The following is a 23,946-nucleotide window of genomic DNA, read 5'->3' as shown; positions in this document are numbered from 1 at the left end:
TGTCACCTTCCCCCTATACATATCTACCTCCATCACTCCAGTATCCCTGTCTCCTTCCCCCATACATATCTACCTCCATCACTCCAGTATCCCTGTCACCTTCCCCCATACATATCTACCTCCATCACTCCAGTATCCCTGTCACCTTCCCCCTATACATATCTACCTCCATCACTCCAGTATCCCTGTCTCCTTACTCCTATACATATCTACCTCCATCACTCCAGTATCCCTGTCTCCTATACATATCTACCTCCATCACTCCAGTATCCCTGTCTCCTTCCCCCATACATATCTACCTCCATCACTCCAGTATCCCTGTCTCCTTCCCCCATACATATCTACCTCCATCACTCCAGTATCCCTGTCTCCTTCCCCCTATACATATCTACCTCCATCACGCCAGTATCCCTGTCTCCTATACATATCTACCTCCATCACTCCAGTATCCCTGTCTCCTTCCCCCATACATATCTACCTCCATCACTCCAGTATCCCTGTCTCCTTACTCCTATACATATCTACCTCCATCACTCCAGTATCCCTGTCTCCTATACATATCTACCTCCATCACTCCAGTATCCCTGTCTCCTTCCCCCATACATATCTACCTCCATCACTCCAGTATCCCTGTCTCCTTCCCCCATACATATCTACCTCCATCACTCCAGTATCCCTGTCACCTTCCCCCATGCATATCTACCTCCATCACTCCAGTATCCCTGTCTCCTTCTCCCTATACATATCTACCTCCATCACTCCAGTATCCCTGTCTCCTTCCCCCTATACATATCTACCTCCATCACTCCAGTATCCCTGTCTCCTTCCCCCTATACATATCTACCTCCATCACTCCAGTATCTCTGTCTCCTTCCCCCTATACATATCTACCTCCATCACTCCAGTATCTCTGTCTCCTTCCCCCATACATATCTACCTCCATCACTCCAGTATCCCTGTCACCTTCCCCCATGCATATCTACCTCCATCACTCCAGTATCCCTGTCTCCTTCTCCCTATACATATCTACCTCCATCACTCCAGTATCCCTGTCACCTTCCCCCATACATATCTACCTCCATCACTCCAGTATCCCTGTCTCCTATACATATCTACCTCCATCACTCCAGTATCCCTGTCTCCTTCCCCCATACATATCTACCTCCATCACTCCAGTATCCCTGTCTCCTTCCCACATACATATCTACCTCCATCACTCCAGTATCCCTGTCTCCTTCCCCCATACATATCTACCTCCATCACTCCAGTATCCCTGTCTCCTTCCCCTTATACATATCTACCTCCATCACTCCAGTATCTCTGTCTCCTTCCCCCTATACATATCTACCTCCATCACTCCAGTATCCCTGTCTCCTTCCCCCTATACATATCTACCTCCATCACTCCAGTATCTCTGTCTCCTTCCCCCTATACATATCTACCTCCATCACTCCAGTATCCCTGTCTCCTTCCCCCTATACATATCTACCTCCATCACTCCAGTATCCCTGTCTCCTTCCCCCTATACATATCTACCTCCATCACGCCAGTATCCCTGTCTCCTTACCCCTATACATATCTACCTCCATCACTCCAGTATCCCTGTCTCCTTCCCCCATACATATCTACCTCCATCACTCCAGTATCCCTGTACATTGTTAACATGGAACTGACCCTGTATATAGTCTGAGGTAGATATGAAGTGGGTGGGGTTATATCCTTCCTGTTTGGCCCTGTCCGGGGGTGTCCTCGGATGTGGCCACAGTGTCTCCTGACCCCTCCTGTCTCAGCCTCCAGTATTTATGCTGCAGTAGTTTACGTGTCGGGGGGCTAGGGTTAGTTTGTTATATCTGGAGTACTTCTCCTGTCCTATTCGGTGTCCTGTGTGAATCTAAGTGTGCTCTCTCTAATTCTCTCCTTCTCTCTTTCTCTCTCTCGGAGGACCTGAGCCCAAGGACCATGCCCCAGGACTACCTGACATGATGACTCCTTGCTGTCCCCAGTCCACCTGGCCGTGCTGCTGCTCCAGTTTCAACTGACCTGAGCCCTAGGACCATGCCCCAGGACTACCTGAATCCTTGCTGTCCCCAGTCCACCTGGCCGTGCTGCTGCTCCAGTTTCATCTGACCTGAGCCCTAGGACCATGCCCCAGGACTACCTGACTCCTTGCTGTCCCCAGTCCACCTGGCCGTGCTGCTGCTCCAGTTTCAACTGTTCTGCCTTATTATTATTCGACCATGCTGGTCATTTATGAACATTTGAACATCTTGACCATGTTCTGTTATAATCTCCACTCGGCACAGCCAGAAGAGGACTGGCCACCCCACATAGCCTGGTTCCTCTCTAGGTTTCTTCCTAGGTTTTGGCCTTTCTAGGGAGTTTTTCCTAGCCACCGTGCCTTCTACACCTGCATTGCTTGCTGTTTGGGGTTTTAGGCTGGGTATCTGTACAGCACTTTGAGATATCAGCTGATGTACGAAGGGCTATATAAATAAATTTGATTTGATTTAAATTTGATTTGATACTGTAGAGTCTTACTTTCTTGAGGTCTTATTTTCTTATTTTTATTTATTTCTCGTTTGTTTTGTAACGGCAGATTTCCTCTTCGTCTGATGAAGAGGAGTAAGGATCGGACCAAGATGCAGCGTGGGAAGTGTTCATGACGATTTATTAAAAACGAACTGAACACTGAAATACAAAACAATAAACGATGTGATGAAAAACGAAACCCGAAACAGTAGCGTGTGGCGACAAACACTCACAAACCAACAGTGAAACCCAGGCTACCTAAGTATGATTCTCAATCAGGGACAACTAATGACACCTGCCTCTGATTGAGAACCATATTAGGCCGAACACAAAAACCAACATAGAAAAACAAACAGACTGTCCACCCCAACCATACTAAATAAAGACAAAACAAACATAGACTGCCCACCCCAACTCACACCCTGACCATACTAAATAAAGACAACATAGACTGCCCACCCCAACTCACACCCTGACCATACTAAATAAAGACAACATAGACTGCCCACCCCAACTCACGCCCTGACCCATACTAAATAAAGACAACATAGACTGCCCACCCCAACTCACGCCCTGACCATACTAAATAAAGACAACATAGACTGCCCACCCCAACTCACGCCCTGACCATACTAAATAAAGACAACATAGACTGCCCACCCCAACTCACACCCTGACCATACTAAATAAAGACAACATAGACTGCCCACCCCAACTCACACCCTGACCCATACTAAATAAAGACAACATAGACTGCCCACCCCAACTCACACCCTGACCCATACTAAATAAAGACAACATAGACTGCCCACCCCAACTCACACCCTGACCCATACTAAATAAAGACAACATAGACTGCCCACCCCAACTCACGCCCTGACCCATACTAAATAAAGACAACATAGACTGCCCACCCCAACTCACACCCTGACCCATACTAAATAAAGACAACATAGACTGCCCACCCCAACTCACGCCCTGACCCATACTAAATAAAGACAACATAGACTGCCCACCCCAACTCACGCCCTGACCCATACTAAATAAAGACAACATAGACTGCCCACCCCAACTCACACCCTGACCATACTAAATAAAGACAACATAGACTGCCCACCCCAACTCACACCCTGACCATACTAAATAAAGACAACATAGACTGCCCACCCCAACTCACACCCTGACCCATACTAAATAAAGACACAACATAGACTGTCCACCCCAACTCACACCCTGACCATACTAAATAAAGACAACATAGACTGCCCACCCCAACTCACACCCTGACCCATACTAAATAAAGACAACATAGACTGCCCACCCCAACTCACACCCTGACCCATACTAAATAAAGACAACATAGACTGCCCACCCCAACTCACGCCCTGACCCATACTAAATAAAGACAACATAGACTGCCCACCCCAACTCACACCCTGACCCATACTAAATAAAGACAAAACATAGACTGCCCACCCCAACTCACGCCCTGACCCATACTAAATAAAGACAACATAGACTGCCCACCCCAACTCACGCCCTGACCCATACTAAATAAAGACAACATAGACTGCCCACCCCAACTCACGCCCTGACCCATACTAAATAAAGACAACATAGACTGCCCACCCCAACTCACGCCCTGACCCATACTAAATAAAGACAACATAGACTGCCCACCCCAACTCACACCCTGACCCATACTAAATAAAGACAACATAGACTGCCCACCCCAACTCACGCCCTGACCCATACTAAATAAAGACTAAACATAGACTGCCCACCCCAACTCACACCCTGACCCATACTAAATAAAGACATAACATAGACTGCCCACCCCAACTCACACCCTGACCCATACTAAATAAAGACAACATAGACTGTCCACCCCAACTCACACCCTGACCCATACTAAATAAAGACAACATAGACTGTCCACCCCAACTCACACCCTGACCCATACTAAATAAAGACAACATAGACTGCCCACCCCAACTCACACCCTGACCATACTAAATAAAGACAACATAGACTGCCCACCCCAACTCACACCCTGACCCATACTAAATAAAGACAACATAGACTGCCCACCCCAACTCACGCCCTGACCCATACTAAATAAAGACAACATAGACTGCCCACCCCAACTCACACCCTGACCATACTAAATAAAGACAACATAGACTGCCCACCCCAACTCACACCCTGACCCATACTAAATAAAGACAAAACATAGACTGCCCACCCCAACTCACGCCCTGACCCATACTAAATAAAGACAACATAGACTGCCCACCCCAACTCACGCCCTGACCCATACTAAATAAAGACACAACATAGACTGCCCACCCCAACTCACACCCTGACCCATACTAAATAAAGACAACATAGACTGCCCACCCCAACTCACACCCTGACCCATACTAAATAAAGACAACATAGACTGCCCACCCCAACTCACGCCCTGACCCATACTAAATAAAGACAACATAGACTGCCCACCCCAACTCACACCCTGACCAACACTAAATAAAGACAACATAGACTGCCCACCCCAACTCACACCCTGACCATACTAAATAAAGACAACATAGACTGCCCACCCCAACTCACGCCCTGACCATACTAAATAAAGACAACATAGACTGCCCACCCCAACTCACACCCTGACCATACTAAATAAAGACAACATAGACTGCCCACCCCAACTCACGCCCTGACCCATACTAAATAAAGACAACATAGACTGCCCACCCCAACTCACGCCCTGACCCATACTAAATAAAGACAACATAGACTGCCCACCCCAACTCACACCCTGACCATACTAAATAAAGACAACATAGACTGCCCACCCCAACTCACACCCTGACCCATACTAAATAAAGACACAACATAGACTGCCCACCCCAACTCACGCCCTGACCCATACTAAATAAAGACAACATAGACTGCCCACCCCAACTCACACCCTGACCATACTAAATAAAGACAACATAGACTGCCCACCCCAACTCACACCCTGACCCATACTAAATAAAGACACAACATAGACTGCCCACCCCAACTCACACCCTGACCCATACTAAATAAAGACACAACATAGACTGCCCACCCCAACTCACACCCTGACCCATACTAAATAAAGACAACATAGACTGTCCACCCCAACTCACGCCCTGACCATACTAAATAAAGACAACATAGACTGCCCACCCCAACTCACGCCCTGACCCATACTAAATAAAGACAACATAGACTGCCCACCCCAACTCACGCCCTGACCCATACTAAATAAAGACAACATAGACTGCCCACCCCAACTCACACCCTGACCCATACTAAATAAAGACAACATAGACTGCCCACCCCAACTCACACCCTGACCATACTAAATAAAGACAACATAGACTGCCCACCCCAACTCACACCCTGACCATACTAAATAAAGACAAAACAAAGGAAATAGAGGTCAGAAAGTGACATTGTTTTTGTTACACCTTTATGTTATTTTTAGTGCTACGTTGACATTGATTACTACATTGTTGGGTTTAAACTGTGCAAGAAAGGCATTTCATTGCACTTGTGCACGTGACATTAAAACTGGAAATGTGAAACTTTTCTTATTGAAAACGGCATGTGTGACATCGATATTAGTCAGAAACATTTAAAAAAAGAAGCAAAGTAGGTTAATTTTTGGTCACGAAGGTCAATCTCTTCCTACACGGAGTTGTGAGATTTGAAATGTTCGTCAGGACCTACCTGAGGGCTGGGTTTTGATTGGCCCACAACCACTAAGACGAACCACTGTGGTGACTAGTGTCTATCCAACGGCACAGACAGTGAAACAGACCTACACGGCAGCTATGACTTTGTTTACATGTGTTTTTTTTACTTGAGAAATACCCCATCAAAACACCTACATGTCAAATTGTGTGACTAAAAAGCTCCTTTGCGGAATTTTTTTTCTCTCAAAATTAACTATCCAACATTCATTCTGACTATTTTGAGGAAGGGACACTGGCTTTATTCCTATGGTGTCTCATCGGGGACAAACATCAGTAACTGCCACACCGAACCACACTGCCTAAAGACTCTTTGTTTTTTTTCTAATGAGCAAAAGAAAACCAATAGGTGCGTTCAGTTGCTCTTTAAGAGGCAACATCTGTATGTGCTAGAGCGCCCTCTGCTGTTCATCTCAGTAGTTGCTACTGGTTCCAGCAGGTACAGTCAGGCCTGCTCTAAAATGAAGAAATAGAAATCAACCAAGTCCACCAGTGAATGGGCTATATTTAGATGCATGGCTTTGATTTTCTCCAGACCAAAAAGCTTGTAATACTGGAAATTGTATGAGCAAATAGGCAAATCCACGGTTTAGGAAAGGTAAGGGGGTGTGTATTTGAAGGTGGGATCTCAGCAAGGTATCACTTATTCCCAGACAGACACCGCTCTCTCTCTTCTTCCCTGAGTCTGTTTACAGCCATCTCGCTATCTATCTCTCTTCTTCCCTGAGTCTGTTTATAGCCATCTCGCTATCTCTCTCTCTTCCCTGAGTCTGTTTATAGCCATCTCGCTATCTCTCTCTCTTCCCTGAGTCTGTTTATAGCCATCTCGCTATCTCTCTCTCTCTTCCCTACGTCTGTTTACAGCCACCTCTCTCTCTCTCTTCCCTTCGTCTGTTTACAGCCACCTCTCTCTCTCTCTCTCTCTCTCTCTTCCCTTCGTCTGTTTACAGCCACCTCTCTCTCTCTCTCTCTCTTCCCTTCATCTGTTTACAGCCACCTCTCTCTCTCTCTCTCTCTTCCCTTCGTCTGTTTACAGCCACCTCTCTCTCTCTCTCTCTCTCTCTCTCTCTCTCTCTCTCTCTCTCTCTCTCTCTCTCTCTCTCTCTCTCTCTCTCTCTCTCTCTCTCTCTCTCTCTCTCTCTCTCTCTCTCTCGTCTGTTTACAGTCACCTCTCTCTCTCTCTTCCCTTCATCTGTTTACAGCCACCTCTCTCTCTCTCTTCCCTTCGTCTGTTTACAGCCACCTCTCTCTCTCTCTTCCCTTCGTCTGTTTACAGCCACCTCTCTCTCCTTATCTCTCTCTCCCCTACACCTGTTTACAGACACCTCTCTTGGTTTGTTTTCTAATTCTTTGTGGATCTGTGTAATTTCAGGGAAATATGTCTCTCTAATATGGTCATACATTTGGCAGGATGTCAGGAAGTGAAGATCAGTTTCCACCTAATTTTGTGGGCAGTGAGCACATAGCCTGTCTTCTCTTGAGAGCCATGTCTGCCTACGGCGGTCTTTCTCAATATCAAGGCTATGCTCACGGAGTCTGTACAAGCTTTCTTTAAGTTTGAGTCAGTCACAGTGGTCAGGTATTCTGCCACTGTGTACTCTCTGTTCAGGGCCAAATAGCATTCCAGACTGATAAATCCTTTCCAATGTGTCAAGTAATTATCTTTTTGTTTTCTCATGATGTTTGGGTCTAATTGTGTTGCTGTCCTGGGGCTCTGTGGGGTGTGTTTGTCAACAGAGCCTCAGGATGCCTTCCTTTTAGGTGGTTGTTGAATTTAAATGGCTCTTTTCTGGATTTTGATAATTTGTGGGTATCGGCCTAATTCTGCTCTGCATGCATTATTTGGTGTTCTACATTGTACACTGAGGATATTTTTGCAGAATTCTGCATGCAGTCTCAATTTCGTGTTTGTCCCATTTTGTGAATTCTTGGTTGGTGAGCGGACCCCAGACCTCACAACCATAAAGGGCAATGGGCTCTATGACTGATTCAAGTATTTTTTTGCCAGATCCTAATTGGTATGTTGAATTTTAGGCCCTTCTTGCCTTGTCTCTCAGATCGTTCACAGCTTTGTGGAAGTTACCTGTGTTGCTGATGTTTAGGCCGAGGTATGTATAGTTTTTTGTGTGCTCTAGGGAAACGGTGTCGAGATCGAAATTGTATTCGTGCTCTTCCCTACGTCTGTTAACAGCGTCTCTCTCTCTCTCTCTCTCTCTCTCTCTCTCTCTCTCTCTCTCTCTCTCTCTCTCTCTCTCTCTCTCTCTCTCTCTCTCTCTCTCTCTCTCTCTCTCTCTCTCTCTCTCTCTCTCTCTCTCTCTCTCTCTCTCTCTCTCTCTCTCTCTCTCTCTCTCTCTCTCTCTCTCTCTCTCTCTCTCTCTCTGTACAGCAACCTCTGCTTTACCCCTACCTCTCTGTCTTCTCTCTCTCTTCCTCTACCTTTAAACTAACGAGTTACAGAAAACACAGGAAGGATTATTTCCAAACTTCATAGACATCTTTCTCTGATATCACTACTGACTCCTTCAACTCCTGGTGGGTTTTCCTCTTTTGAATACTTCACAAAATGCTCCTTTATAGGGTATAAAGAAGAATGTGTGTGTGAATGATGTGCCGGATAACTAATTACCATGTCAGTTTGGAGAGAAAGCAGTAAGGCAACACTCAAAAACACACTTGAACTCTCTCTCTCTCACACACACACCACCATGACACATTTAACTCTCCCTCCCCTGCAGCATCACATGACCCATTTAACTCTGCCTCCCCTGCAGCATCACATGACCCATTTAAGTCTCCCTCCCTTGCAGCATCACATGACCCATTAAACTCTCCCTCCCCTGCAGCATCACAACCAACCAATGACATATATATATATATATATATATATATATATATATATGAACGGACAATGCCATCGATCATGTGACACGGTTCATTCATATGTGAAGACTTATTAGTGCTTTGAGGCCAAATAAAGTTGGCAAAGATGGCATCTCATGGAGACATAACACGCCCAGTTTAAACTACTCCAGGAAGTGATGTTGCAGGCTAGCTCAGTGATGCCCCCACTCATTGAGTAACTCAAGGTGAAGGCCAACCGGGGTACCGCAGGCTGACATTAGCAACTAAATTACCCTTATAACTTCTTCTGTGTGCGATTTTTAAATAATAAATTCAAGGACACACACCGTGTACAACAATTTTTTTAAACACCAGCTCTTTCCATAACATACTGTAGACTGACCAGGTGAAAGCTATGATCCCTTTTGATGGCACTTGTTAAATCCACTTAAGTCATTGTAGATAAAGGGGAGGAGACATGTTAAAACCCCTAAGGTCGATGTCTGCGGCCCGTGGAAATCTATACTGGACAAAAATATAAACGCAACATGTAAAGCGTTGATCCTTTCATGAAATAAACGATCCCAGAAATGTTCCAACTGGACAAAAAGCTTTTTTCGTTAACATTTTTGTTACAAATTTGTTTAGATCCCTGTAATGAGCATTTCTCCTTTGCCAAGACAATCCATTCACCTGACAGGTGTAGCATATTAAACAGCATGATCATTACATAGGTGCACCTTGTGCTGGGAACAATAAAAGGCCACTCTAAAATGTGCAGGTTTGTCACACAACACAATGCCACAGATGGCAAATATTTTAAGGGAGAGAGCAATTGGCATGCTGACTGCAGGAATGTCCACCAGAGCTGTTGCCAGATAATTGAATGTTAATTTCTCTACCATAAGCCACCTCCAATGTCATTTTTAGAGAATTTGGCAGTATGTCCAACTGACCTCACAGCCGCCAGCCAAGGACCTTGTAACGCTTGTCATTTTCTTCTGACGAGGAGTCGCAAGGATCGGACCAAAGCGCAGCGTGGTACGTGTTCATGACGATATTTATTCAACTCAGAACACTAAAACAAAAATAACAACGAGAAAGATACGAAACTAAACAGTCCTGTCTGGTGACATACACAAAGACAGAAAATAAACACCAACGAAACACAAGTGGGAAAAGGCTACCTAAGTATGATTCTCAATCAGAGACAACTAACGACACCTGCCTCTGATTGAGAACCATACCAGGCCAAACGCGAAAACACAACATAGAAAATGGAACATAGACAAACGCACCCAACACACACCCTTGACCATACTAAAACAAAGAGGAACTAAGAACATGACAGACCTCCACATCTGGATTCTTCACCTGCGGGATCGTCTGAGACCAGCCACCTGGACAGCTGATGTGTCAGGTCTAATCCCGCTCCCCGGCGCTTACTTTGGCCAGTTTACTCATTATTACGCACACCTGCCGCCGTCGTTACGCACACCTGTCGCCGTCGTTACGTACACCTGTCGCCGTCGTTACGCACACCTGTTGCCGTCGTTACGCACACCTGCCGCCGTCGTTACGCACACCTGCCGCCGTCGTTACGCACACCTGCGCATCATGAGACTCCCCTGGACTCCCCGATATCTGTCACTCCCTTTGGTTCTTTCTCTGAGGTGTTATTGATTCTGTTCCTGTGTCTCTGTCTGTATGTTACTCCTGTATTTTGTTTTGTTCCATGTTACGTTATTTATTAAATTCGCTCCCCGTCCTGATTCTTAGCGTACACGTGACATGATGAAACTTTGGGTTTGAACAAACAAATAATTTTACGCACAAACTGTCAGAAACTGTCATCTCGGGGAAGCTCATCAGCGTGCTTGTCGTAGTCACCAGGGTCTTGACCTGACTGCAGTTCACGTCGTACCCATCTGCAGTGGTCAAAATGCTCACCTTCCATGGCCAGTGGCACACTGGAGAAGCGTGCTCTTCACAGATGAATCCCAGGTTTCAAATGTACCGGGCAGATGGCAGACAGCGTGTATGGCGTTGTGTGCGACAGCGGTTTGCTGATGTCAACGTTGTGAACAGAGTGCCCCATGGGGGTGGTGAGGTTATGGTATGGCCAGGTAGTGAATGACGTTTTAGGGGGACTATCTGTTGTTCCAGGTAGTGAATGATGTTTTAGGGGGACTATCTGCTGTTCCACGTAGTGAATGATGTTTTAGGGGGACTATCTGTTGTTGCACGTAGTGAATGATGTTTTAGGGGGACTATCTGTTGTTGCACGTAGTGAATGATGTTTTAGGGGGACTATCTGTTGTTCCAGGTAGTGAATGATGTTTTAGGGGGACTATCTGTTGTTCCAGGTAGTGAATGATGTTTTAGGGGGACTATCTGTCCCCCTAAAATCAGAGATCACCAAGCGCAACATAGCTTCTGCGTGTAAATCAGCTAGAAAGATGTGTCGGCATCGAGTAATTGTCTCTGGCCCCCTCCCAGTTAGGGGGAGTGATGAGCTCTACAGCAGAGTCTCACAACTCAATCGCTGGTTGAAAACTGTTTTCTGCCCCTCCCAAAAGATAGAATTTGTAGATAATTGGCCCTCTTTCTGGGACTCACCCACAAACAGGACCAAGCCTGACCTGCTGAGGAGTGACGGACTCCATCCTAGCTGGAGGGGTGCTCTCATTTTATCTACCAACATAGACAGGGCTCTAACTCCTCTAGCTCCACAATGAAATAGGGTGCAGGCCAGGCAGCAGGCTGTTAGCCAGCCTGCCAGCATAGTGGAGTCTGCCACTAGCACAGTCAGTGTAGTCAGCTCAGCTATCCCCATTGAGACCGTGTCTGTGCCTCGACCTAGGTTGGGCCAAACTAAACATGGCGGTGTTCGCCTTAGCAATCTCACTAGGATAAAGACCACCTCCATTCCTGTCATTATTGAAAGAGATCATGATACCTCACATCTCAAAATAGGGCTAATTAATGTTAGATCCCTTACTTCAAAGGCAATTATAGTCAATGAACTAATCACTGATCATAATCTTGATGTGATTGGCCTGACTGAAACATGGCTTAAGCCTGATGAATTTACTGTGTTAAATGAGGCCTCACCTCCTGGCTACACTAGTGACCATATCCCCCGCAAAGGCGGAGGTGTTGCTAACATTTACGATAGCAAATTTCAATTTACAAAAAAAAAAAAAGACGTTTTCGTCTTTTGAGCTTCTAGTCATGAAATCTATGCAGCCTACTCAATCACTTTTTATAGCTACTGTTTACAGGCCTCCTGGGCCATATACAGCGTTCCTTACTGAGTTCCCTGAATTCCTATTGGACCTTGTAGTCATAGCGGATAATATTCTAATCTTTGGTGACTTTAATATTCACATGGAAAAGTCCACAGACCCACTCCAAAAGGCTTTCGGAGCCATCATCGACTCAGTGGGTTTTGTCCAACATGTCTCTGGACCCACTCACTGTCACAGTCATACGCTGGACCTAGTTTTGTCCCATGGAATAAATGTTGTGGATCTTAATGTTTTTCCTCATAATCCTGGACTATCGGACCACCATTTTATTACATTTGCAATTGCAACAAATAATCTGCTCAGACCCCAACCAAGGATCATCAAAAGTCGTGCTATAAATTCACAGACAACACAAAGATTCCTTGATGTCCTTCCAGATTCCCAGAGGACAAAAATCAGTTAACCACCTAACTGAGGAACTCAATTTAACCTTGCGCAATACCCTAGATGCAGTTGCACCCCTAAAAACTAAAAACATTTCTCATAAGAAACTAGCTCCCTGGTACACAGAAAATACCCGAGCTCTGAAGCAAGCTTCCAGAAAATTGGAACGGAAATGGCGCCACACCAAACTGGAAGTCTTCCGACTAGCTTGGAAAGACAGTACTGTGCAGTACCGAAGAGCCCTTACTGCTGCTCGATCATCCTATTTTTCTAACTTAATTGAGGAAAATAAGAACAATCCGAAATTCCTTTTTGATACTATCGCAAAGCTAACTAAAAAGCAGCATTCCCCAAGAGAGGATGACTTTCACTTTAGCAGTGATAAATTCATGAACTTCTTTGAGGAAAAGATTATGATTATTAGAAAGCAAATTACGGACTCTTCCTTAAATCTGCGTATTCCTTCAAAGCTCAGTTGTCCTGAGTCTGCACAACTCTGCCAGGACCTAGGATCAAGAGAGACGCTCAAGTGTTTTAGTACTATATCTCTTGACACAATGATGAAAATAATCATGGCCTCTAAACCTTCAAGCTGCATACTGGACCCTATTCCAACTAAACTACTGAAAGAGCTGCTTCCTGTGCTTGGCCCTCCTATGTTGAACATAATAAACGGCTCTCTATCCACCGGATGTGTACCAAACTCACTAAAAGTGGCAGTAATAAAGTCTCTCTTGAAAAAGCCAAACCTTGACCCAGAAAATATAAAAAACTATCGGCCTATATCGAATCTTCCATTCCTCTCAAAAATGTTAGAAAAGGCTGTTGCGCAACAACTCACTGCCTTCCTGAAGACAAACAATGTATACGAAATGCTTCAGTCTGGTTTTAGACCCCATCATAGCACTGAGACGGCACTTGTGAAGGTGGTAAATGACATTTTAATGGCATCGGACCGAGGCTCTGCATCTGTCCTCGTGCTCCTAGACCTTAGTGCTGCTTTTGATACCATCGATCACCACATTCTTTTGGAGAGATTGGAAACCCAAATTGGTCTACACGGACAAGTTCTGGCCTGGTTTAGATCTTATCTGTCGGAAAGATATCAGTTTGTCTCTGTGAATAGTTTGTCCTCTGACAAATCAACTGTAAATTTCGGTGTTCCTCAAGGTTCCGTTTTAGGACCACTATTGTTTTCACTATATATTTTACCTATTGGGGATGTTATTCGAAAACATAATGTTAACTTTCACTGCTATGCGGATGACACACAGCTGTACATTTCAATTAAACATGGTGAAGCCCCAAAATTGCCCTTGCTAGAAGAATGTGTTTCAGACATAAGGAAGTGGATGGCTGCAAACTTTCTACTTTTAAACTCGGACAAAACAGAGATGCTTGTTCTAGGTCCCAAGAAACAAAGAGATCTTCTGTTGAATCTGACAATTAATCTTAATGGTTGTACAGTCGTCTCAAATAAAACTGTGAAGGACCTCGGCGTTACTCTGGACCCTGATCTCTCTTTTGAAGAACATATCAAGACCATTTCAAGGACAGCTTTTTTCCATCTACGTAACATTGCAAAAATCAGAAACTTTCTGTCCAAAAATGATGCAGAAAAATTAATCCATGCTTTTGTCACTTCTAGGTTAGACTACTGCAATGCTCTACTTTCCGGCTACCCGGATAAAGCACTAAATAAACTTCAGTTAGTGCTAAATACGGCTGCTATAATCCTGACTAGAACCAAAAAATTTGATCATATTACTCCAGTGCTAGCCTCTCTACACTGGCTTCCTGTCAAAGCAAGGGCTGATTTCAAGGTTTTATTGCTAACCTACAAAGCATTACATGGGCTTGCTCCTACCTATCTCTCTGATTTGGTCCTGCCGTACATACCTACACGTACGCTACGGTCACAAGACGCAGGCCTCCTAATTGTCCCTAGAATTTCTAAGCAAACAGCTGGAGGCAGGGCTTTCTCCTATAGAGCTCCATTTTTATGGAACTCAACCTTTAAGTCTCTACTGAAGACTCATCTCTTCAGTGGGTCATATGATTGAGTGTAGTCTGGCCCAGGAGTGGGAGGGTGAACGGAAAGGCTCTGGAGCAACGAACCGCCCTTGCTGTCTCTGCCTGGCCGGTTCCCCTCTTTCCACTGGGATTCTCTGCCTCTAACCCTATTACAGGGGCTGAGTCACTGGCTTACTGGGGCTCTCTCATGCCGTCCCTGGAGGGGGTGCGCCACCTGAGTGGGTTGAGTCACTGATGTGGTCATCCTGTCTGGGTTGGCGCCCCCCCCCCCCCTTGGGTTGTGCCGTGGCGGAGGTCTTTGTGGGCTATACTCAGCCTTGTCTCAGGATGGTAAGTTGGTGGTTGAAGATATCCCTCTAGTGGTGTGGGGGCTGTGCTTTGGCAAAGTGGGTGGGGTTATATCCTTCCTGTTTGGCCCTGTCCGGGGGTGTCCTCGGAGTGGGCCACAGTGTCTCCTGACCCCATCCTGTCTCAGCCTCCAGTATTTATGCTGCAGTAGTAGTTTATGTGTCGGGGGGCTAGGGTCAGTTTGTTATATCTGGAGTACTTCTCCTGTCCTATTCGGTGTCCTGTGTGAATCTAGGTGTGCGTTCTCTAATTCTTTCCTTCTCTCTTTCTCTCTCTCGGAGGACCTGAGCCCTAGGACCATGCCCCAGGACTACCTGACATGATGACTCCTTGCTGTCCCCAGTCCACCTGGCTGTGCTGCTGCTCCAGTTTCAACTGTTCTGCCTTATTATTATTCGACCATGCTGGTCATTTATGAACATTTGAACATTTTGGCCATGTTCTGTTATAATCTCCACCCGGCACAGCCAGAAGAAGACTGGCCATCCCACATATGCTCTCTCTAATTCTCTCTTTCTTTCTCTCTCTCGGAGGACCTGAGCCCTAGGACCATGCCCCAGGAATACCTGACATGATGACTCCTTGCTGTCCCCAGTCCACCTGGCTGTGCTGCTGCTCCAGTTTCAACTGTTCTGCCTTATTATTATTCGACCATGCTGGTCATTTATGAACATTTGAACATTTTGGCCATGTTCTGTTATAATCTCCACCCGGCACAGCCAGAAGAGGACTGGCCACCCCACATAGCCTGGTTCCTCTCTAGGTTTCTTCCTAGGTTTTGGCCTTTCTAGGGAGTTTTTCCTAGCCACCGTGCTTCTACACCTGCATTGCTTGCTGTTTGGGGTTTTAGGCTGGGTTTCTGTACAGCACTTTGAGATATCAGCTGATGTACGAAGGGCTATATAAATAAATTTGATTTGTTGTGCCACGTAGTGAATGATGTTTTAGGGGGACTATCTGTTGTTCCACGTAGTGAATGATGTTTTAGGGGGACTATCTGTTGTTCCACGTAGTGAATTATGTTTTAGGGGGACTATCTGTTGTTCCAGGTAGTGAATGATGTTTTAGGGGGACTATCTCTTGTTCCAGATAGTGAATTATGTTTTAGGGGGACTATCTCTTGTTCCAGATAGTGAATGATGTTTTAGGGGGACTATCTGCTGTTCCAGATAGTGAATGATGTTTTAGGGGGACTATCTGCTGTTCCACGTAGTGAATGATGTTTTAGGGGACCTATCTGCTGTTCCAGGTAGTGAATGATGTTTTAGGGGACCTATCTGTTGTTCCAGGTAGTAAATGATGTTTTAGGGGGACTATCTGCTGTTCCACGTAGTGAATGATGTTTTAGGGGGACTATCTGTTGTTCCAGGTAGTGAATGATGTGTTAGGGGGCCTATCTGTTGTTCCAGGTAGTGAATTATGTTTTAGGGGGACTCCCTGTTGTTCCACGTAGTGAATTATGCTTTAGGGGGACTATCTGTTGTTCCAGGTAGTGAGTGATGTTTTAGGGGGACTATCTGTTGTTCCAGGTAGTGAGTGATGTTTTAGGGGAACCTTAAAACAATTCCATTTAGCTTAGTAGAACCCACCTCCCCCGGCTTAGACTATTGTGGGTTAAAGAAGGATTGTTAAACCTCGAGACAATTCAGATATGGATTATGTATATGTGCCATTCAGAGGGTGAATGAGCAACACAAGAGATTGAAGTGCCTTCGAACAGGGGCATGGAAGGTGATCAGTCCCAGGGTCCTGAGCTTGGTGATGAAACTGGAGGGTACTATGGCGTTGAATGCAGAACTGTAGTCAATGAACAGCATTCTCACATAGGTGTTCCTTTTGTCCAGGTGGGTGAGGGCAGTGTGGAGTGCAATAGAGATTGCATCATCTGTGGATCTGTTGGGGTGGTGTGCGAACTGGAGTGGGTCCAGGGTGTCTGGGATGATGGTGTTGATCTGAGCCATGACCAGCCTTTCAAACCATTTCATGGCTTTAGATGCTTCCTAAGTAATTTAGGAAGGTTACCTTGACGTCCTTGGGCACAGGGAGTATGGTGGTGTGCTTGAAACAAGTTGGTATTACAGACCGGGTCAGGGATAGGTTGAACGTGTCAGCTAATGGAGATCCAAATGAAGATCCAGATTAAGGAGGTGTTGGTGTGTGTGTTAAACACTAAGGGGAGCCAGAGCTCCATAGTAGACCCTGGTCCTGTAGAGCACAGAACGGTCCAATGAACAGGCAAGACAACGACACGTCACTGGCCTTGGTCTCTGTTAAAGTCTTGAAACACATCATAGAGCCATCTCTTCCTCACTCACTCTCTTCCTCACTCACGCTCTTCTTCCCCACTCACCCTCTTCTTCCCCACTCACCCTCTTCTTCCTCACTCACTCTCTTCTTCCTCACTCACTCTCTTCTTGCTCACTCACTCTCTTCTTGCTCACTCACTCTCTTCTTGCTCACTCACTCTCTTCTTCCTCACTCACTCTCTTCCTCCTCACTCACTCTCTTCCTCCTCACTCACTCTCTTCCTCCTCACTCACTCTCTTCCTCCTCACTCACTCTCTTCCTCCTCACTCACTCACTCTCTTCTTCCTCACTCACTCTCTTCTTCCTCACTCACTCTCTTCTTCCTCACTCACTCTCTTCCTCCTCACTCACTCTCTTCCTCCTCACTCACTCTCTTCCTCCTCACTCACTCTCTTCCTCCTCACTCACTCTCTTCCTCCTCACTCATTCTCTTCTTCCTCACTCACTCTCTTCCTCCTCACTCACTCTCTTCTTCCTCACTCACTCTCTTCTTCCTCACTCACTCTCTTCTTCCTCACTCACTCCCTTCCTCACTCTCCCCCTTTCACATTCTCTCACAATCCTAAACCTGATACAGTTCACTCTCCCCCTTTCACATTCTCTCCCAATCCTAACCCTGATACAGTTCACTCTGGCCCAAAGAAATGTTACATCTCCCTCTCTTTTTTTGAATGGCAATCATCTGTCCAATCATCTGTCCAATCATCTGTCCAATCATCTGTCCAATCATCTGTCCAATTTCATTGATAACTTCCCCATCCAAACACTGCTAATACCTCCCCATCCAACCACTGTTAATACTGCCACCCCCAACCACAGCTAATACTGCCACCCCCAACCACTGCTAAAACTGCCAACTCCAACCACTGCTAAAACTGCCAACTCCAACCACTGTTAATACTGCCACCTCCAACCACTGCGAATACTGCCACCTCCAACCACTGCGAATACTGCCACCTCCAACCACTGCGAATACTGCCACCTCCAACCACTGCGAATACAGCCACCTCCAACCACTGTTAATACCTCCCCATCCAACCACTGTTAATACTGCCACCTCCAACCACTGCGAATACTGCCACCTCCAACCACTGCGAATACTGCCACCTCGAAACACTGAGAATACTGCCACCTCGAACCACTGCGAATACTGCCACCTCCAACCACTGCTAATACTGCCACCTCCAACCACTGCTAATACTGCCACCTCCAACCACTGCTAATACTGCCACCTCCAACCACAGCTAATACTGCCACCTCCAACCACAGCTAATACTGCCACCTCCAACCACAGATAATACTGCCACCTCCAACCACAGCTAATACTGCCACCTCCAACCACAGCTAATACTGCCACCTCCAACCACAGCTAATACTGCCACCTCCAACCACAGCTAATACTGCCACCTCCAACCACAGCTAATACTGCCACTTCCAACCACAGCTAATACTGCCACCTCCAACCACAGCTAATACTGCCACCTCCAACCACAGCTAATACTGTCACTTCCAACCACAGCTAATACTGCCACCTCCAACCACAGCTAATACTGCCACCTCCAACCACAGCTAATATTGCCAACTCCAACCACTGTTAAAACTGCCAACTCCAACCACTGTTAATACTGCCACCTCCAACCACTGTTAATACCTCCCCATCCAACCACTGTTAATACTGCCACCTCCAACCACTGCGAATACTGCCACCTCCAACCACTGCTAATACTGCCACCTCCAACCACTGCTAATACTGCCACCTCCAACCACAGCTAATACTGCCACCTCCAACCACAGCTAATACTGCCACCTCCAACCACAGCTAATACTGCCCCCTCCAACCACAGCTAATACTGCCCCCTCCAACCACAGCTAATACTGCCCCCTCCAACCACTGTTAATACTGCCACCTCCAACCACTGCTAATACTTCCACCTCCAACCACTGTTGGAGAAATCCCGCTATGCCCTGCGACGAACCATCAAATAGGCAAAGCGTCAATACAGGACTAAGATTGAATCATACTACACCGGCTCCGACGCTCGTCGGATGTGGCAGGGCTTGCAAACTATTACAGATTACAAAGGGAAGCACAGCCGCGAGCTGCCCAGTGACACGAGCCTACCAGACGAGCTAAATCACTTCTATGCTCGCTTCGGGGCAAGCAACACTGAGGCATGCATGAGAGAATCAGCTGTTCCGGACGACTGTGTGATCACGTTGTCCGTAGCCGACGTGAGTAAGACCTTTAAACAAGTCAACATACACAAGGCTGCTGGGCCAGACGGATTACCAGGACGTGTGCTCCGGCCATGTGCTGACTAACTGGCAGGTGTCTTCACTGACATTTTCAACATGTCCCTGACAGAGTCTGTAATTCCAACATTCTTCAAGCAGACCACCATAGTCCCTGTGCCCAAGAACACAAAGGTAATCTGCTTAAATGACTACCAACCCGTAGCAATCACGTCCGTAGCCATGAAGTGCTTTGTCATGGCTCACATCAACACCATTATCCCAGAAACCCTAGACTCACTCCAATTTTCATACCGCCCAAACAGATCCACAAATGCTTCTCAAGAGATTTACCCCCAAGCCATAAGACTCCTGAACAGGTAACCAAATGGTTACCCATACTATTTGCATTGTGTGCCCCCCCAACCCCTCTTTTTACACTTCTGCTACTCTCTGTTCATCATATATGCATAGTCACTTTAACCATATCTACATGTACATACTACCTCAATCAGCCTGACTAACAGGTGTCTGTATATAGCCTCGCTACTTTTATATCCTCTCTACTGTATGTAGCCTCGCTACTTTTATAGCCTCGCTACTGTATATAGCCTGTCTTTTTACTGTTGTTTTATTTTCTTTACTTACCCACACACACACACACACAACCTTTTTTCTTTGGTTAGAGCGTGTAAGTAAGCATTTCACTGTAAGGTCTACTACACCTGTTGTATTCAGCATTTCACTGTAAGGTCTACTACACCTGTTGTATTCAGCATTTCACTGTAAGGTCTACTACACCTGTTGTATTTAGCATTTCACTGTAAGGTCTACTACACCTGTTGTATTCAGCATTTCACTGTAAGGTCTACTACATCTGTTGTATTCAGCATTTAACCACTGTTAATTAACCACTGTTAATAACCACTGTTAATAACCACTGTTAATAACCACTGTTAATAGCCACTGTTAATAGCCACTGTTAATAGCCACTGTTAATAGCCACTGTTAATAACCTATTAATGCATTAATGGGCCTCTGTACGTCTATGTAGATAGTCCATTCAGCCGTTTCCAACTACAATAGTCATGTACAACACTGTTAATAACCTATTAATGCATTAATGGGCCTCTGTACGTCTATGTAGATAGTCCATTCAGCCGTTTCCAGCTACAATAGTCATTTACAACACTGTTAATAACCTATTAATGCATTAATGGGCCTCTGTACGTCTATGTAGATAGTCCATTCAGCCGTTTCCAACTACAATAGTCATGTACAACATTAACACTGTCTACACTTTATTTCTGATCAATTTGATCTTATTTTAATGGACCGAAAAATAGCTTTTCTTTCAAAAACAAGGTAATGTCTATAAGTGACCCCAAACTTTTGAACAGCAGTGTATATTTTTTGGCTATATAAAATATAAATCGAGGGTGATGAACATGCGTTTGATCTGCTTCTGTTCTGTGGATGGGTCGGGGTCTCATCGGGTCCATGGGATGACAACTCGGGATGAGGAGGGCTTTTAGCGGGTGGAATAGTGGGGACCAATTGGAGGTGTACGTATAAGCAATGCAATTGCTATATCATGGTACAGCTATATAGACACTCAATCATCATTTTACAAACATATATTATGATCAATAGAATTGAAAGTTGTATCTCATTATGGTAAGTGGTGAAATAAGTATAGCCAGTTATAATTGTAATGGTTTATCAGATAATAAGAAAAGACAATCAGTATTTACCTGGCTGAGAGAGAGGTAATATAATATCTATAATATCTATTGTTTACAGGAAACTCATTCAACAATTTTAGATGAAGTTTTTGTGGAAAAGGACTGGGGGGGGGATAAATATATTTCTCCCATGGGCAAAGACGTTCAAAAGGGGTGATGATATTAAAATAAACAGTCATTTTGATCCAAATGTGCAAATTGTCCAAACAGATCATCAAGGTATAGTTGAAGTCGGAAGTTAGGGTGGAGTCACTAAAGCTCGTTTTTCAAACACTCCACACATTTCTTGTTAACAAACTATAGTTTTGGCAAGTCGATTAGGACATCTACTTTGTGTATGACACAAGTCATTTTTACGACAATTGTTTACAGACAGATTATTTCACTTATAATTCACTGTATCACAATTCCTGTGGGTCAGAAGTTAACATACACTAAGTTGACTGTGCCTTTAAACAGCTTGGAAAATTACAGAAAATTATGTCATGGCTTTAGAAGCTTCTGATAGGCTAATTGACATAATTAGAGTCAATTGGAGGTGTACCTGTGGATGTATTTCAAGGCCTACCTTCCAACTCAGTGCCTCTCTGCTTGACATCATGGGAAAATCTAAAGAAATCAGCCAAGACGTCCACAAGTCTGGTACATCCTTGGGAGCAATTTCCAAAAACCCCAAGGTACCACGTTCATCTGTACAAACAATAGTATGTAAGTATAAACGCCATGGGACCACGCAGCCGTCATATCGCTCAGGATGGAGACGCGTTCTGTCTCCTAGAGATGAACGTACTTTGGTGCAAAAAGTGCAAATCAATCCCAGAACAACAGCAAAGGACATTGTGAAGATGCTGGAGGAAACAGGTACATAAGTATCTATATCCACAGTAAAACGAGTCCTATATTGACATAACCTGAAAGGCCGCTCAGCAAGGAAGAAGCCACTGCTCCAAAACCGCCATAAAAAAGCCAGACTACGGTTTCTGCAGATGGGGACAAAGATCGTACTTTTTGGAGAAATGTCCTCTCGTCTGATGAAACAAAAATAGAACTATTTGGCCATAATGACCATCGTTATGTTTGGAGGAAAAAAGGGGAGAGGCTTGCAAGCTGAAGAACACCATCCCAACCGTGATGAACAGGGGTGGCAGCATCATGTTGTGGGGGTGCTTTGCTGCAGGAGGGACTGGTGCACTTCACAAAATAGATTGAAGGAAGGAAGCATTGAAGGAAGGAAAATTATGTGGATATATTGAAGCAACATCTCAAGACATCAGTCAGGAAGATAGAGCTTGGTCGCAAATGGGTCTTCCAAATGGAAAATGACCCCAAGCATACTTCCAAAGTTGTGGAAAAATGGCTTAAGGACAACAAAGTCAAGGTATTGGAGTGGCCATCACAAAGCCCTGACCTCAATCCTATAGAAAATGTGTGGGCAGAACTGAAAAAGTGTGTGCGAGCAAGTAGGCCTACAAACCTGACTCAGTTACACCAGCTTTGTCAGGAGAAATGGGCCAAAATTCACCCAACTTATTGTGGGAAGCTTGTGGAAGGCTACCCGAAACATTTGACCCAAGTTAAACAATTTAAAGGCGATGCAACCAAATACTAATTGAGTGTATGTAAACTTCTGACCCACTGGGAATGTGATGAAAGAAATAAAAGCTGAAAGAAATCTCTCTCTACTATTATTCTGACATTTCACATTCTTAAAATATAGTGGTGATCCTAACTGACCTAAGACGGAGAATTTTTACTAGGATTAAATGTCAGGAATTGTGAAAAACTGAGAAAAAACGATATATACTGTATATACATACACACACACATGCATGCATGTATGTATGTAGATATATTTACCCAAACAATATATGGGGTATTGGAAATGATGCAGACAATTACATTGATGGAAGAAACCATCTATCCACAATATTAAAGCTGATCCAACCCTTAACAAAAAAGAAAATCTGTTGGCCAGCAAGTGGGTTTCTAGTGGTTGAATGAAATGTATGGGTTAAGGAGGAGGAGGAGGAGGAAGAGGAGAGGGAGTGATGGAGATGGAAGGGAGGGATACTTATGTGAGGAGGAGAGAGGTACTCACTTGAGGAGAGACCGCTGGGGGAAGCTGAAGTTGCCATGGGAGATGCGGTCTATGAAGTTGAGAGGGATTTTCTGTATCTGCTCAATGTTGAGCATGATGAAGTCGTACTTACAGACCAGCAGGGAGTTGTCTGTGATCAGAACTACACGCTCTTTCTCGTTGTTCCAATGGTCAACCCTGGAGAATAGAGGTGAAGTATTAATCAGTTACTTAACAAAGTAAGGGCTCTACTCAATCTGTATCGCGGAAGTTCAGCGTTACAACGTGATTGAAATTGAAATGCAATGTTTTCCGCCTGGATTCACGGTAAACGCTGCATTTATTGGCACAAT

At 45.1% G+C, this 23,946-nt stretch overlaps 1 protein-coding gene across 1 annotated transcript in view; it reads right to left on the bottom strand.

The window, feature by feature from the left end:
* Positions 1-23,946, bottom strand: part of LOC139410294 (tumor protein p63-regulated gene 1-like protein) — a 66,885-nt gene that overhangs the window by 20,989 nt on the left and 21,950 nt on the right. The window contains exon 4 of the mRNA XM_071155784.1: positions 23,615-23,791. Coding sequence (XP_071011885.1) covers positions 23,615-23,791 — 177 coding nt within the window. The remainder of the gene's footprint in view (positions 1-23,614; positions 23,792-23,946) is intronic.

This window comes from Oncorhynchus clarkii, chromosome 5 (genome assembly GCF_045791955.1).
Source record: "Oncorhynchus clarkii lewisi isolate Uvic-CL-2024 chromosome 5, UVic_Ocla_1.0, whole genome shotgun sequence".
NCBI classification, from domain to species: domain Eukaryota; kingdom Metazoa; phylum Chordata; class Actinopteri; order Salmoniformes; family Salmonidae; genus Oncorhynchus; species Oncorhynchus clarkii.
Note: the sequence above shows the minus strand (reverse complement) of the source record. Positions and strands in the feature narration are given on the sequence as shown.